General features: G+C 39.8%; 1 protein-coding gene across 2 annotated transcripts in view; it reads right to left on the bottom strand.

Annotated features, from left to right (window-relative positions):
* Positions 1–17145, bottom strand: part of LOC139216402 (junction plakoglobin-like) — a 106355-nt gene that overhangs the window by 38526 nt on the left and 50684 nt on the right. Inside the window, exons 1-3 of one of the 2 annotated variants that reach the window (XM_070847500.1) lie at positions 10438–10518; positions 9631–9676; positions 8353–8586 (exon numbers count right to left, since the gene is read on the bottom strand). In XM_070847500.1, coding sequence (XP_070703601.1) covers positions 8353–8586; positions 9631–9646 — 250 coding nt within the window. In that variant the 5' untranslated portion in view covers positions 9647–9676; positions 10438–10518. Of the gene's footprint in view, positions 1–8352; positions 8587–9630; positions 9682–10437; positions 10519–17145 lie in introns of those variants that run through there. The other variant, XM_070847498.1, reaches the window with a different exon arrangement.

The raw sequence follows: 17145 nt of genomic DNA, 5'->3' as shown, positions 1-17145 counted from the left end.
TGTCTAAAAACTACCACAAAAAAGGAATCGCTTACAGATGGATAAGAAAGGCATTGATGTATTTTGAATAAACTGTGTGAACTTATTGTTTAATTTTGATTTTTTAAGGTTTTTATTGCCCAGCAAACAATATGTCAAGCTGACATGTTTTAGTAGGTTTCATGTGTTTTCAGCTGCATTTGACATGAAATCCATGGTTTCTTCTAACAGTAATTTACATTAACTCTTCAAATTATAACACTTCTTGTTTCAAGTAATTAACACTACTATTTCATGCTGTCTGAACATAACGTCCCAGGGGATTTGGTTTCACTCTTGCTTAATGTCTTTAAAATGTACAGTTATGATATGTACTCAAACTGACAACATGAAGGTGCTAAACTTATTGGACAGGGTGCTTGAAAAGCTATGGTTATATCTGACAGCATGTTTCGATCCAAGTCTAAAATGACACTGTGGGACCAGAAGCCTGTATCAGTTGCAGACAGCGCTGGAGAAATTGATGTCTTGGAATAAGCCTTTCCTCAGGGGGAAACAATGATTAGAAAGTGTCTTGGAAGCAAAGCAAATAGTCTCCTTGGTCTGGAAAAGGGACACGACAAGCCTAACTGTGTAACTGTGTCCTTATGGTTTAAAAATCGTATGTTGGCTTACCCACACACATTTTGGATTCAACAATGACAGAAAAGAGGCACAGCAAAGCCTGGTTATCATGGATAATCCCAACAGGAGTTGTGACAAATTTCAGAGCAACCAATGTGTTTTATCTCCAAACCTGTGTGAGAGTTTGTACAGTTCCTAGGTGAGGGAAATATTGCTCTTCTTACAGCACCATTTCTAATGGCATTAAGCTAAAATATTGGGTAGCACATCAGGTGGTCAGCCAGATGAAACATTAACATGTTTGTTAGGACAGAATCTACTGCTACACTCCAAGAAAAGCCACACCTGTTCTCCATTACTGTAGTATAGAAAGCCTCTTAACTGGCCTGCAGAGGAGGCTGACCTCAACCACATTTAACACAGATTTCTGCTGCAAGAAGGAGGATAATGAGGAAAAACACACTCAAAAAACTGAAACGCTAAAACAGGGCTGTTCACTTCTAGTCATGGAGGCCTGGGGCCCTGCAACTCCTCGGTCCTTCCTTAATGAATTAATGAGCCATCCTTGTCCAGTATTTACCTGCAGGGCTCCGGCCCTCAAGGACTGGAACTGAACATCCCTGTACTTTAGCATTGTTTGATAAATGGATTAAAATATCCAAAATCAATGGTGCACTTCTTTAAAGCAGCAGTTGGCAGTATTCATAAGAGACCAGACTTCAGAATTTGAACAAGTACAACTTCCACCTTATACAATGGTGTACACATTGGTAACATTGCACATGGCAAGCAGGCCACGGAGCTCTGGGTGGTAGGCAGGAGCCTTGGAGCTGCCCAGAGCTCTGCAGAGATCGAAAGCTATCCTGTTGTGAAAGCTTTAGGCCACAGGCAGGAGCCACAACGCTGTCAGCTACTGGCACATGATCTCAACACTGCTGTCCTAGAGTTTCAATTCCCCTGAATTTTTTTCCTCCACGTGATGAAATTGTGATTGCGATTTGGGGAAACAATGAGGTGTATTATTAAACTGAAGGAGTACATTTTTAAAATGCACCTCTTTACAGTGTCAAACACAGCTTGGAATTAGCGGCCTGGCTGACTAACAAAGACATGTCAAGCACAAAGGGAGAAAGACGATCATTAAATCAAAGACATCATGCCTTGTTATCTTCTGGGCTGACACATCAGTCATTTTCTTTGGGTGTCATCTAACTGACTAGAAGTAGAGTGCAACATAACGCAGCACTGATGTGGAAATGCTCATTTCATTGAAAGGAAAAGAGGATAAAAACAATGTCTCTTCATGGCTACTGTTTATCGACAGTTTGGAGGCACAATCAGGAGTAAAGCTGTTGATACTGTTGTTTTAATGGTCTCACAGGTCTTGCATAGCCATAAGATTGTAGTTATAATCTGTAATGTCCAAAACATGTTTACACCAGTCAGTACTACCTGGCCTGCTGTTTTTATCACCACTAGCTATGGTTACTGACTGGACCCATCAGTTCAGCTGCTTATGTTCAACCTGCAAAGGTTTTGATTTTGGAGAAATGGTGTTCATTAACGGCTGCGACAAAAAACTGTAATAAACTGTTGATTGTGATAGACTATTCATCTCAAGTTTCACTTCTTTGCAACTCAATTTTGATAGCGTACTTCTGCGGCAGCGATATGCATTTCTACTATAAATTATTCATAGCAAATATGTGAAAACATGGGAATTCTGATTAGTCCTTTGATGAAACACTGATACTATCTATATATAGGTTCTAAACTGAATGTGTAATGCAAGTGATTTTTTTGTTGTTGTGTGTGTTTAACATCTGAATTTTCTAAACACCAACTCAACCGTCTCTGAGGGGTGTACTAGGGTACTACAAGATGTGACTAATGGATTCTTGAGGTATGTTGAGCCGAAAATTGTCTATCTGGCTCTAACTTTAACTTAGCTAGATTTCCTTGATAACTTATGCTGCACACCTAACCTTCTGTGGAGGTTATGTTCAGAGTTTCAGATTTAAATTGGCCATAAAAAAGTAACAGCTTTTCACTTCTTTTTTTTCTGACTTGAAAGTGATAAAGTGAGATATGCAGCTTGTTGAGTCGTTAGTTAGTAATGCCGTCGAGCAAAGCTGTGCAGGTACATGAGCATGCGTTGCTTTGCCCCTGGAACCGACATGGATTCAGTTGGTGATGCAGAAAATGTGAAAATCATCTTTTTTCCCATTTGCTTCAAGTAATATTAACACTTTATTTTTTCACACATCCTATCATCCATACACAAAAAAATGATGACAGCTCAACAACTACAGACCACTTTGGACAAGCATATTTTCATGCTTAGTCCTGATTTGCTGCCAAGTAATTTTTACTCTGCTGGTATTGCAGTGAAAAGAGCTCTGTTCAGAAAATTGATTAGGCTATTGGCATTTATCACAATCGGTACAACTGGTTTTACTTCGATTTGCCCAAAAACTCAGTTCATTTCCATGTCTCCTTCATTATGGAACAGTGTTTGTCCCGAATGAACATCTGTAGTATAATGATTTTTTTAAGTTTAAAATGTTAGAACATTAGAAATAAATGGAGGTTGTAGAGTAGAGCATTGACTGATGTATTAAATAAATATACTAACTTGTGAATTTACACGATCAATATTCTGCTTGCTTTCCCTTCTTTGAGACATCAGTATTGCAGCTTACTGTATTTTTTTATATGCTTATTATCTTCTCCAGTATAGACCTGCTCCTCTTGGCTGATGTAGGCAGCATGCCCTTTTTTTTTTTTTTTTTTCTGGCTGCTCCCTTCCGGGGTCGCCACAGCAGATGATCCGCTTGTAGATTTTGGCGTTAGTTTTTTACACCGGATGCCCTTCCTGACGCAACCCTCGCCCATTTTTGGTAGCCGGGAGTGGGAGGGAGTCGAACCTGGGTTCCCCAGGCCGTTGGGGAACCCCACTGCGCTACCGGCCGGGGTTGATGTAGGCGGCATGCGATCGTTCCATTTTATGCAGAAGCAAACTCAAATGTCACATCAAACGCCCAAGGAAGTTGATAACGACCATTGTGACGTCAATTATTTCTCTTTGGGGTTTTAGTGTTTGTCTGGCCACCTAACGCAAAGAAAGCCTGGCTATGACCAGTTTGCTTTGTCGTACACCCCTCTGGTTTCAAACCCTGTGTTTTGAAATTTAGTTCATCTGTGTGAGAGATATTTGGGATTCAGAACGTTTGTGTCAAGGAGGAGAGTTTCTAACATCAACTCGTGGCACCATGGACAAAGACACGGTCAAGTACATTTATATTCTTGATCGCACCCACACTCACTTTGACATTTACTAATGTTGACAGTTTCACTGCTGGTTTGACAGATGGCTCTATTCAGCTCTTGGATGAGACTTCTGGATCCACAGACATGATGATTATGTGATTAGCAGGAAAGTGTGACTCATTGGGCACAATACTTGCCTGCTGAGTTTCCAGCACTTAAAGCAAGAGGAAACTCCCAGAAATCCTTGACAAATTTGCTGAAAGCACCTATCAGTGTGGTGCCAATCCTGAAAGTGAGCACCCATTGTATATAATGACGCAAAAGCACCCTTGCCTTTTAAAGTATCTAGACACTTTATCATAGAGTTAGTCAATTGATTGTTGTATAGAATACAGCGTTCATTGCAATGGTAGTTTTTTTTTTTTTTTCAATCTCCAAAGAAAACCCTATAATTCAGTCCTCTAGGCAGAAAAGAATGGCTGAGAGTTACAATACTAACTGCAATACTATCCTCTCTATGTGGACATGTCCACACATGTACAGACGACATATACAGTTGATATGGTCATAAGTTTTGGGCTGCACTCACATGTCTGTAAAAAATCAGCCTGGACGCTCACAGACATGTGCAGATGATGTATAATATAAGCTTTAAGGTTGTTAATATCTATATGTTTCTGATTGTCAACAAATCCCATGAAAAGACGCATACCAGCAATGATTAGTTAGTCTGTCTACCAATACCCTGTCTATGGCTCTCAGCCCCGAGCCCACTGGTTTCTTCTGAAGGAAAGAACTCACAAGTATATCATTTTCATTTTGAATAATCATATAAACAGGCCACAACAGTGTTTAACAAGCATTGGAAATGGTGCATTTGTTAGGGACTACTTTCAGTGATGGATTAATCCAGATTTTGTTCTCTATTGAGTACTTGGAGCAGCAGGACATGTACGTGTACGTGTACGTGTACGTGTGAGTGTGTAGTTGCGTATGTACAGTGCTGATATTTGGTGTCTAGGCTCAGTCCACACAAAAAAACACCAAATGCAGCACAGCTAGGAGTGGGGAATGACTGGGGTGGAGTGGGCCTTTCCAAATCTGCTCATGAACAGCAGCAGTGGCATCAAGTGCCAGTGTAGTGTGTTATACATGTAATCACATGTGACTTGAGCGTGCTGATATTTTCATATTCTGGAGCTTCTGAAGTTCAGATCAGAGGAAAATCTTTTCAAGGCTTGTGTGGCAGCTTGTAACTCTAGAGTCATGAACAGAGTCACTAAATGGTCCACACACTCCACCAGCGTAGAGATTTAGTGACCATGTCTCCATTACACAGACACACACAGCATTTATGCAAAAGTGGCCCTGTGAGTACATTGTTTGTTACAATTACAGGTGAGTGGTTTAATGCATAGCATAGTTATTTCAATTAATGTTAATATTACATGTATAGCATATATTATTACGTTATGTTAATGTTTTACATCAATTATGTATTGAATGATAAGTAGCTGTGAGGTACAGCAGCGGACATGCAGCAATATAGTGAGCAGAGTGCTGATGAGAAAATGTATCATGACACTTCTGTAATATTGTCGGACTGTTGTTGGACTTTAAAGGATTAGAAGAAAAGTATTAAAGTCTGTGCAGCAGAACCAGAGATATAGTCTTTTTTATTCAAAACATCCTTCTTCCTGTCAAAACCTGTTGGTATTTTACCAGCAACGCAACTCGACTTCTGCCTGTTTGATTTTACATTTGTTATACTAGCAGCAGCTAATGTAGCCTGAAATCTCCAACCTGTGACAGGGATGAGCAGTGGGCTGCAGAGGTCTGCTCAGCTCAATGCTTTCTAACTCCAGGACCACACTTTTTTTTTTCATTTCCAAACTTGTAGTTTTCAGCCCCAACTGACACTAATATTCAAGTGATATCATTGGAGACTATTCACATATTCAGCAATGTAAATGTAAAGACTTGTACGCCATAACGAAATGGGTCCTTTGGATGTATACATTATACAGTATGTTGTAGTGACATGAGTGCATCCATTACTGTAGGTGGTCTTTTGAAGAGCAAAAGACATCTTCCCCTTAAAATGACCTCTTGGATGCAAATGTCTGGTCACTATGACACTGGATTTACTGTCACAGATCTCCATGTTGGGTAAAAACAGCACACTGGGTTGCAGTTAGACATAATGAGTTGGGGTTTGATGCTCTGAGATGCATTATAACCACATGTGTAGTTGCTCTTTAAAGGGTCCCTGCATGCTTTGTATGTCAAATGTATTTAATCACAAAGACACACAAGCGGGCACTAGAAAAAGTGAATGACCCACTACCTAGAAGTGACAATGTACATCCTACATCTTTTATGAATGTTTAAATATTTTGCAAATATTTGGTTCAAAGAATAATTTGATCGTTTCAAGTATGTTCACACATGTTATTTCATTGGTTTGTTTATATACCATGCACATCAATGAGGAATTCAAGGAAATCACAAAAGTCAGTCTTTAGTCCAACCTTCATGGTGAAGCATGACCAATAGACCAAAAGTAATAGAGGAGCGAGCTTCAGGTATGACTGAGTGCATTCATTATATACTTCTTCAGGTATGAAGTCCCCATCATTCCAAAGGAGGCATATTAAGAACATTTCAGCTTAGTACTGACTAAGCTATAACTACCTTCTCCATTTTCTTTCTGCATCTTGTCTCAACTGTGGCATATGCCCAATTCAGATCAGTTTCACTGACATGTTTTGGCTTTACAGGAGTCATGTCATCAGCCCTTCAGAGAGACTTATTGATGCACACAAGCCGATTAAGGAAATCAATGAAAAGCTTTTTTTCTTGATATTCCAAATGGAATGGGTTATGCAAGTTAAAGCATCTATTTATGTAAGCACTGAGGCTACATGTGAGCAATAAGAGACTTACATTGTGGTATAAGCTCTTCTGAGAATGAGGAGGAGCAAAACCTGTACTCAACATATTTTCACATTTAGGCTGCTTATCCACTATTGCGTATTCACCTCTATTGGATATTGCATACATTAACTTTTAAAAGCACAAGTACCGGCAGGAAAAATTCTCTCCAACAGTGCTGGTGGTGGTACCGTAATGCTTGTGGCTTTGATTTCAGAAAACAGTGTTACAACAAGTACGGACTCAGTTACATCTACAACATACTGTATGAGCAACAAGGCCCAGCTGCACTGCATTTCAGACCAATGGCTTTATTTGTTCTCTCCTCTTATCTTGATTCTTGCACAGCTCAGCCAGAACTGCCATGACATAGTGCTTATTCTGATTCTGAGACAGTTCATCAAAACTGTGGGCATGGGCTAGCATGGGAAGATGATGAAATGTTATGTATGTTTACTAGACCTCCAGAGCTACAAGGATGCAAAGAATATCATTTGAGCTTAAAGGATAAGGATAGCTATATTACTCTGTTATTGTCGACAAGCCCAATGAAAAGAAGAAAACCACCAATGTCTTAGTCCATCTCTCAGTACTGTTGGACTTCCTTTCTCTGTCTGTGTGTATATGTGGAGAGCTGTGGGACTTTACCGGGGATGAAAAGCACCACCTAAGATGTGAGATTTATGGTCTGTAGCTAAGTTTTATAGCCCTGTTATTACTCTCTAAATTTAGTTGACATTTTGCTGTGTGCACCGTATGTAATTAGAATTTCTAAGGTGCATTGGTTTTGAAATTGCAATCATCATGTTGTCAAACTGAGCTTGAAATGGTGTGCTGGCTCAACAGACAGCACAGGTTTGACAGTAAAGTTTGTAAGTCAACATGTTTGTGAGGGATTATTTCCTGGACAAAACTATTCCATCCAGGTGTCAGGTGAATAGGAATAGGAAGCAGAGCATAGAAGAGTAAAATGAGGATTAAACACAAAATTTCTTCATATATCTGTGATGGGTTATCTCAGTGTGGAAGTCGATTTCAGAATGAAGACAGATGAATAGCAGAAAACAGTTTCTTCTGAAGGAGAGAGACAAGTCCTCTTACTCTCCTTTACTCAACAAACTTTACTTTTTCACCATTTTAAGCACAACATAAATTAACACCAGATCAAATGACTCTAAGTGTCATCAGAATGCAGTCAGTGGTGTCTGGGGTAATCATGTGTGTCAGACAGATCGCTGGGCACACAAACAAACAAGCAAATGATGAACCAGCAAATTAATGTACCAGCAAATGGACCAAATATACTATACACTATAAATACAGAAGAGCTAAGCAACATGGATGCACAATACATAAGACTACAAATGAGATGATGAACAGAGACGGAAAACAAATGAGATGATGAAAACCAGTTTTAGTAATAGGAACAAAGATAAAGGGAGTGAAGAGAGAGAGATGCAACAATAGAAATAAAACAATAACACAATAATAAGAAAATAAATTATTTCTGAGCTTTTTCAGTTCAAGCGCAGGAGAAAATCTCACCCGTGGGGCTCTCTAGTCCACCAGCTGCTGTATCTCCTCCTCCCCCCGTGGTGGCAGCAGCAGAAGCTGTCGTAGTACTGGTTGTAGTATTACTAGTGTACTTCTTACGGCCGCTGTACTCAGTGCTGCTCTCGTCGTCCCGGACCGTGGTTGCTCCTGATTGGATGCCAGAGTCTGAGGCGTAGTAAGTCTGCTGCCACTCCGCCACCTTCACCACACTGTCCGCCTCACTCACTGCAGGGTGCAACACATGGCTGACATCAGATGCTAATAGTACTCTACTACTACTTCTGCAATTACCACCACTAGTAATACAGCTACTCTCACTACTACTGCTACAGCTATGACAGCTACCACCATACTACCACTACTATTAACACAGTACTACTATCACTACTGAAACTACTACGACTGCTACTGCTCACAGGTGGAAGTAACAAATGACAAGTACTCTTCTTGCTGTAACAAACAGTATTTTTAAAAATCTGTTATTTTACTTGTACTTACGCATTTTTTTATCGAAAGTATTGTACTTCGCTACATTTCAAGTCACATCCATTGCAGAAAAAGAAAAACTGTGTGAGAATGGAACAAAAGAACTGCGGTGAATCAGCAGCTGCAGCAAAGGTGAAGCTGATGGTGTATCTTGGGCTGCAGGAGGGCAGAGCTGCATGTCAGCAAAGCTTCAAAACTTTTTGAATGTGAGGCACGCAGTGGGACAGCGAGGTTCAATGGACTGGATATAGACATTGGACCTAGAGCAAATGTGGAGGATTTTGTGCTTTGTGATGGCATTTTGCAGAAGCATGAACACGGTACACAGTGCGGTACACCTTTTTAATACCTATTGTGTGTGTGTGTGTGTGTGTGTGTGTGTGCTTGTGTAGTGATGACAACACTAAAGTTGAGCATTCTCCATTTTTTCTAAGGTTTGTCTAACTCTAAAGGCATTCAAAATTATATTATGGGGCATTAGAGCAGATAAAACAGAAAATGCTTTTACACTGATACATGGATTTCTGCTCTCAAACTGTATGTTTGTTAAGTCATGCGAGGATCAACCAGGTACTGTCACACTGGTAATAAGAAACCCTCCCAGTCAGTGGGCTGTTGTAACAATTAATGATGATCAGCTCCACTTAACATAAGTAGTTTGGGAGTGAAGGAACCTCAGTTGTTACACATTAGTGACTGCATATGTATAGAGAAGATATCTTTAACGGATAGAAAATCAGAACTGGTAATCAGAGCTGGCTTCTGCGGTGACTGTGTGCTTACTTTGCATGGACATCATCTCCACTGGTACCACTGCCTTCACTGACCTCTGACCTGCAGAAAAAGAGAGAAAACGTTAGGCCTGTAAATAGGATTGCCTGCAAAATTCAAGCTAATCATTTTCCGCAGGATTACGACATTAATCACCATATTCTGCAAAGCATGTTAAGGAATTAAGTTCTTCTCGCATTCCCCCAAGAAATACATCTATTTACTGTATATACTGTATGTGCACAGTTCATCAGATGGCTACATTTACTTTTGCAGCGATCAAACTTGACTAGTGCTGTGCATATACTGTATTTCTCAAGAAAATTCTGCATGCATATTCCTATGCCATGTTTAACAATAGTAGTATAGTGTCACTGATTCACCTTGCTGTGCATATGCTTGTTTTGTTCCGGGATATTGTACTGTTGTTTCTACTCAAAATAAAAACAAGAAAAGCATATGATGCATATTGTATTTCACATACTACCATATACTACTCAAAAATGAGGATAATCCAAAAAAAAAAAAAAAAGCAATCTCAGATGAAATCTTTCATTATTTCTTATTATTTTAATCATTCATATTTCACAGTATACATTTTTGTCACTAAATACCACTTTTGGCACTAATCTTTACACAACAGCGAGCTACAACATCCATAACAAACCTGAATATGTTCTTTACTGCCTGTAAGTTGTAAAGACACCCTCTGTGTTGTGATAAGAAAAATATTTCTTTCCATAAAGCCAAAAACTGCCTGAGGGGCAGCTGCAGGATACATAAATGTCAATGTTGTGAAGCATATGAAACTCCAGAGACCACATTTATCTAACTCCCAGAAGCCACGGCTGGTGAAAGGTCACAGCGTCTCATCTTCCCTGCCAAGAGCCCTTCACAAACACACTGCCTGGTGGGAATTCACACGAACACTCAAAGGTAGATGAAATGTCTGTTGATGGATGGATGGATAGACAAAGGTAAAGTAGTAGGAGCAGTATTTTTAGACTTGAAAAGGCGTTTGACTCTGTGAATCATGAAACTTATAAATAAACTTAAAAAGCTAAACCTCTTCCAACAAGCTCTTAGCTGCTTTAAATCATATGTGGAATCCCAGGAGCAATATGTCAAAATGATGATGTTACTGCTTTGAAGAAAGTAAAATTGCATATCGCAAGGTTCCATCCTGGGACCACCACTCTTTTGGTTGAACATACATGACCTACCAGATAGCTGCAAATAAATTGGGTGGATTTGGAAACATTGGCAGCTGACCTTAACATGTCAAAGTTCAGAGTCAAAGTTGACGGATGCTGTTTTCCAGATGTTGAACTTTTAATGTGAAGATGAAGACCAACAATATAACTATCTCACAACACTATCTTGTTCCTGCTGTTTACATTTCCCCACACATACATTTTAGTATAAGGGCTGTAATTTTTTTTATACTGTATGATGTTCAACTCAATCTTCACTGAGCAGCCCTGTGTTGTACATAAATGTAAATACATGTATATACATGTAAATAAATCATCTTGTTACCTTAATACCTTGACACCAAGTGTTTGTTAACGTTTTCTCTAAATCAGTGTTAAGTCTTTAATGTGATAATATGTCACTGATGTGTTTCAGGTTGTTTCGCTGCCCCTTTGTATCAGTTATTGCAGTCTAAAGTTTTATGTGTTTGCAATGAAGGGACACTGTGAGACACCCAAGACAAGAGGGTGTACATTTGATGGAGGAGGGTCATGTTTCATGACTCGCTAGTATGGCTGTGAAAAGCTCTGTGACATCCAGCCCATGTGATCAGCCTGCCTCATATTCATTCATGCAATGTGTCTGTGACTGTGTCTGTGTGTTAAAGAAGAAAACAGAAGAGTGGCATCTATGATTACTGTAATGTGGTGAGACCGGTGTCCTATTTCCTCCCTTCACTCAACCACAATATCCAATTCATGACAAAGTAGCATTACTCCTGTGGATAGTGTGTGTGTGTGTGTGTTTATGTGTGTTTGCTTGGTAGGCTTAAATATGTCTTCAGATTGTCCCAGTGCAGTGGATGGACCTTATCTAATAACATTATCAGACCACATAAAATCAATTAAATCTCAATTACAGCACATTTTCTGCACATAGGAGACAGCAGTAGCTGCCTTGAATAGCAGAAATATAGAAGCAAATTAAATGTAAGATGTTTCATTGTGTGTCCCCTTGCTGATTAAATTAACATTGACTACCTCTCTTGTCAGGCTGTGTTGGTTAATCAATAGAATCAGGCTGCAGGAAGCGAACTAATTATTAGCAATGATGATGACTGCAGCTCTTTTGATGACTAATGATATAATATCAATGATATAAAGACAAAAACGTTAAGCACAGATAAGCTTGAAACATTTCTACTCTACCTACTTTTTGAAGATGAATGCGTTTAGGAATACCTCATTTCCAGTGGACACCAGGTCTAACTCTACTGTAGGTCTGAGGAAGGGCAGAGACAGATGTGTTACTGCAAGGACACATGAGCCTCATTGAGTGCATGTTGATGTAGGGTAGATGCAGAACACAATCAGAGTCTGAACAGGATCGGATCAGTCAGAACATATCAGGACGTGATCTGGTCTCTCCATAGGGTTCATGCAATCTCTGTACACTAACCATATTTGTGTTTTTCATTTGACACCTTACATTGTAAATATAGACTTGAAATACAAAGGGAGATAGAGAAGCTTTATATGCAACTTCTCATTAATACCAATCACATGATAGAAACAAAGCTATTTCTAACTAATCATGTGGCATTCCCAAAATAGACACAAAATGTTTGCTTGCCTTATCTGAACATTGTACATTATTGTTTTGATGTCAAACTTCAGGTCCCTTAGACCCACACAGGACACATTTTTCTGTCACCAGTCAACAGTTAAATCAGCGTCAAATGTTAGGAGTTGTGTAGATAAATGAGGAGTCAGCGTTGTGGAAATACTTTGGCTTTAAGTTGAGACATGAAAAATACTGATGCACATCATTAGTTCTGCAGTGCTGAGAAAGAAATACCAGCAACTAAAGTATGCAGAATGTCTCAAACACCAATAATTACAAAAGCATCCAGAGAAACTACCTGTGCAACAAAACCTTCAAAACTGCGTTTGGTGTCTCCTATAGACCAAAGACATGCAGGTTAGATTGAGTGTTAGTTGGGATTGTCCTCAGCTCCCCCACGACCCTGACGGATAAGCGGTATAGATAATGTTACAGTAAAAAAAAAAACATCAGTTTGCAGCTCAGACAATTTATTCATATATATATATATCGTTATTGACTAATATGAACAGTTATTGGGATGGCATTATTTGCTATATTTCTCAGCTCTCAGCTGTGAGGGACTGCTGGCTGACAGGGATAGGCAGGCTACCACTGAAGCTAGGACACTTCTCCTCTGGCTCTGATTACACTATAAGCAATGTCAGCTTAATTAGAAGGGCTGCTCAAATCCTGGTTCAAGCCAAAAGAAACTGAAGAAAGTATGCATTTGAACATTATGCAGTTGAACTTAACTGGTCGGTAAATGTCTTTTTAACAGGGTGGATGTGATGGCAGGAGCTGCGCCACTGTCATGTTCTTCTTTTGTTTCAGGAGAGCATGCACCTGGACCACCTGAAGGGATTCACTGTCACAACTGTAATCATGTTTTATCCCACTTGAATTCACAAAACCTTTAATGTGTCTTCCAAGTGTCTCCTCATTTTTAACAGCCAAAACTTTACAGCAGTATAGTGCATGAGCAGTCACGTGTCAGCGTGGTGTAAATTACTCTGTGTCTCCATATGTTCGTCAGAGTCCCTGCCTAATTAAAACTAAGTACACTCTGGAGGTTACATGTGAAGTTAAAATGTCACTGAAAGGTTTGTCACCGGAAGATGGAGCGTTTCTTCATTTAAGCTCTGCAGAGCCAAATGTATGGAGAAAAGAGGACACGAGGGCTGGAGAGAGAGATAACATAGGAAGTAGAAGAAAAGTGAGCAGAAAAGTGAGAGTAAAGATGGAAAAAAGAAGGAACAGACATGACAGATGAGCTGATGATGAAGTGAAAGAAGATGAAGAAAAAGAGGAGGTAGAAGAAGAGCAAGAAATAGGGAGGATATAAAAGCATTCTGTCAGCTGTACCAGGTGTTCTTTCGGTGCATCGCTGTAAAAGCTATCTCATTCCCCTTCAGCGGTAAAACCAATGCCTGACTGGAGACACAGCCTGGTTCACGCATCTATTTGTTTGTTGGTGGAGCCTATTTTAGAATTTAAAAACCATTCAAGTTCAGTCACATTTTTCAGCTGCACATTAGTGTTTTCAACTGTGCATCATCTCAACACTGTTCATCTTGCTGCAATAATATGGGAAGCTCAAGCTTGATGAACATTACAGAACTGTTTGGGAAGGATGAATTTCTTGGACAATCTAAATTTAAATATCAGCATTGATGATCCTTCATTTTGAGATCTGTTTCCTTTATTTACTTTTAATACTTGCTGGTTGGTAACCATGTTGAAAAACTAAGCTAATATTTTGAGCATGAAAGGTCAGTCTTTGTGAGATTTCAAACACCACTCTAGTCTGGCTCAGGTGGTAATGTGACTTAAATATGGTAACCCACTCGGACAGACCAATCTCTCCATTTAAACTCTAACCACCATTTGTACACTCAAAGATCAGCAGTAAAGACCCTGCAACACAAGGTGCAACAACTTATCAGTGAGGGCGAGGACGGGCAGAGGAGGATACGGTAGGTCCTGGGTCCAAATAAACAAGGACTGGACAATGAGAATACCACCGAGAATTAGACCAGAAAGGAAATTGCAAACTCATCAGAGACCGCCACAAGCATCTTAATCGGACTCCCTTACATGGCTGGACTATCAAAATGTCTAATTACAGTCTTCAAGTCACAAGAATACATTATTGAGGATCTAACCTAACCTTAACTGGGTCTACGGTTCCAGTTTTCCATCAGCATCGGATATATTGTGGGTCAAGTCAATTTACAAAATTACAAAAATACAAGACTCAGGTCTGTATAAACATAAGCATCATTTTCAGCCACAGCAGTGCCAGTCTGTCCACCAGTTTTGTCCAAACGGGAAAATCTCAAAAACTAGTGAAATGCAATTCAATTTCTTACAAATTTGGCATTTGGTACATGTTGTGTTAAGTGCTTTGTGCAGGCATGCAAATTTGGTAATTCAGGTAAATTAACATGCTAAATTAAGATTGTGAACATGGTCAACATTATACCTGCTTAACATTAGCATGGTAGCATTGTCAGTGTGAGAATGTTGACATGTACAAGTACAGCCTCACAGAGGAACTGGCTGGTGATTATGTACAAGAGCCTAACTGACCCTACAGGAACTGAGGGCTTCCGTATACTCACTAACAACATTGTTGTCTAGCTTGGTGCACTAACCTTTCACATCTACTATAGAAGCATAAGAACACACTCAAGAACACATCTTTATTTCAGTTTAAATATTAACATTAATGTGTTGTTTCTTCATTGTGCGTGTTCTTTGTCAATGTGTAGCACTAATCCTATCCCTATCCCTAAATTAAGCCTAAAACTAAACTTAAGCCTATACCTATCCTCTAACCCAAATCTCGCGAAAGTTGCGCAAATCTAGGGTTCCCATCTAGACTGACTCTTTTGTCAGGTTCCATCTGTTGAATTGGACCAGTGGAGCTGGTAATGGCTAATATTGTAGGGCTAACGCACTACAGCTAGTTGTAAACCGGAATAAGCTGAATGAAGTTGAAGCTCAAAGTACCGTAGTGTGTCCCCCTCATATTGATAACAGATACATTCGACTTAATACTTTTAGACTAAAAACCTTATGTGAAAGAGTGGAAAAGAGGGGCTCCTGTTCCTCTAATGATCAGCTACAATGATTGATATTGTGAGAAATACAAACAGGGACACCCTCCCTTATGTGGACTCCTGTTTGGCAACTCAAGCAGTCACCCATGAATCCCACCCTTTTCACACCCACTGACTTGTGCTACATGGTGGTGGGATCAGGAGGAAGCTAGTGTTGAATTAGTGTGTATTCCACCTGGGAAATGCAAAACATACTTTAAGAATTCATTTCAGTTGCTGCCATATCTATTCACCTTCAGATGTGTAGCATTACTTTTCCTCTGTCTGTTTCACATTTTAGACCGTTTTGAATGGAGCATTAAGTCTCTAATAATCACCCACCTTTCTTGTTGCCTATTATACCTCCTTGAATTGGACGGATTCATGGCCAAATATTTGATTAATGGATTTTCATGTGAAGCTGGCCTTTGGAGACTTTTAAATCCTAACTGAATGATTATAAAATGAATTGCTTTTCAGTAATATTGAAAATTCACATGTAAGATGTGTGGCATTAGGATGGGAAAGCAGAGACACGAGGCTGTCGGCAGAAATAATGGACTGGCCATTGAGACTGACATCTTGACTGCTTAAATAGCACCTTGTTCTGCTTCAGTAACATCCATGTAGTGTGTGTGTGTGTGTGTGCAAGACAGGATGTGTGTCCTCTCTGCATGTGGCTGAGTTTCCATTGGTGATTTTTTATATGTGTGACGCAGAGTGTGTCTGTATGTGTGTGTCTACTACAAGAAACTTGAGCTCCCTGAGCTTTCAGTGAGAAAACACAGAAGAAAAAAGGCACTTTTTTCCTTCAGAACACACACACACACACACACACCCATGAACAAACATGCACGCACACTCACTCTGCCTTTATCTCTAGAGTCTTTCAGTCATGCTGGGTACCTGTGCCGTGCCATACTGAGCAACAGTGATCAGAAACCTGATGAGAGTATGGCCACCAAGTGTGTGTAGAGTATCATCCATAGCACAGTGAACTATGTTTCTTACCATGATAACGTGAGATTTATGGAGCTTTACTAATGACAAACACATTAATCTGTAAATCAGGATTTGTGAGCATTCACGGACAGAACAAGCTCAGAATAACGTTTAAACACAAAATCCTCATTTAGCGTGCTCATTTTAAATCCCCTCCGTGTCCTCCAGCTGTTTTCACTTCATAGTGTGAAAAAGAGCACTTTCTGGCGACAGCAGGTCACACCCATCCTTTAACAAAAGGGATAAGAAATGTATTTTTTAATTTCACTGCCTCTAAAACTTCCACCCGTCTTTTATATCCCAGTCCTGTTACACGGCGCTCTTTATGTCACCCCACACCCTCTGTCACTATTCTCCCTCTGTGTCCCTCAGGGAAATTGCTTTTATAATTGCAACATTTATGATGCCAAGTAACCAGGCGATGTTCGCATTCCATTTAAGACACACATCAAAATTCGCACAGACATACACGCACATGCAAACACACACACACAGCTAGCTGACAGTGTCCATACTACTGAGTCTGTCACTTCATTACAATATAAACAGCAGGGAGTGACAGAGAGTGAGATATCTCTATCTAATTGTTTCTGCATCCTATTCATTTTTCTGAATCCTCTGTTAC

The sequence above is a fragment of the Pempheris klunzingeri genome, chromosome 17, assembly GCF_042242105.1.
Source record: "Pempheris klunzingeri isolate RE-2024b chromosome 17, fPemKlu1.hap1, whole genome shotgun sequence".
Lineage (NCBI taxonomy): Eukaryota > Metazoa > Chordata > Actinopteri > Acropomatiformes > Pempheridae > Pempheris > Pempheris klunzingeri.
This window is presented reverse-complemented; position numbering and strand designations above follow the sequence as displayed.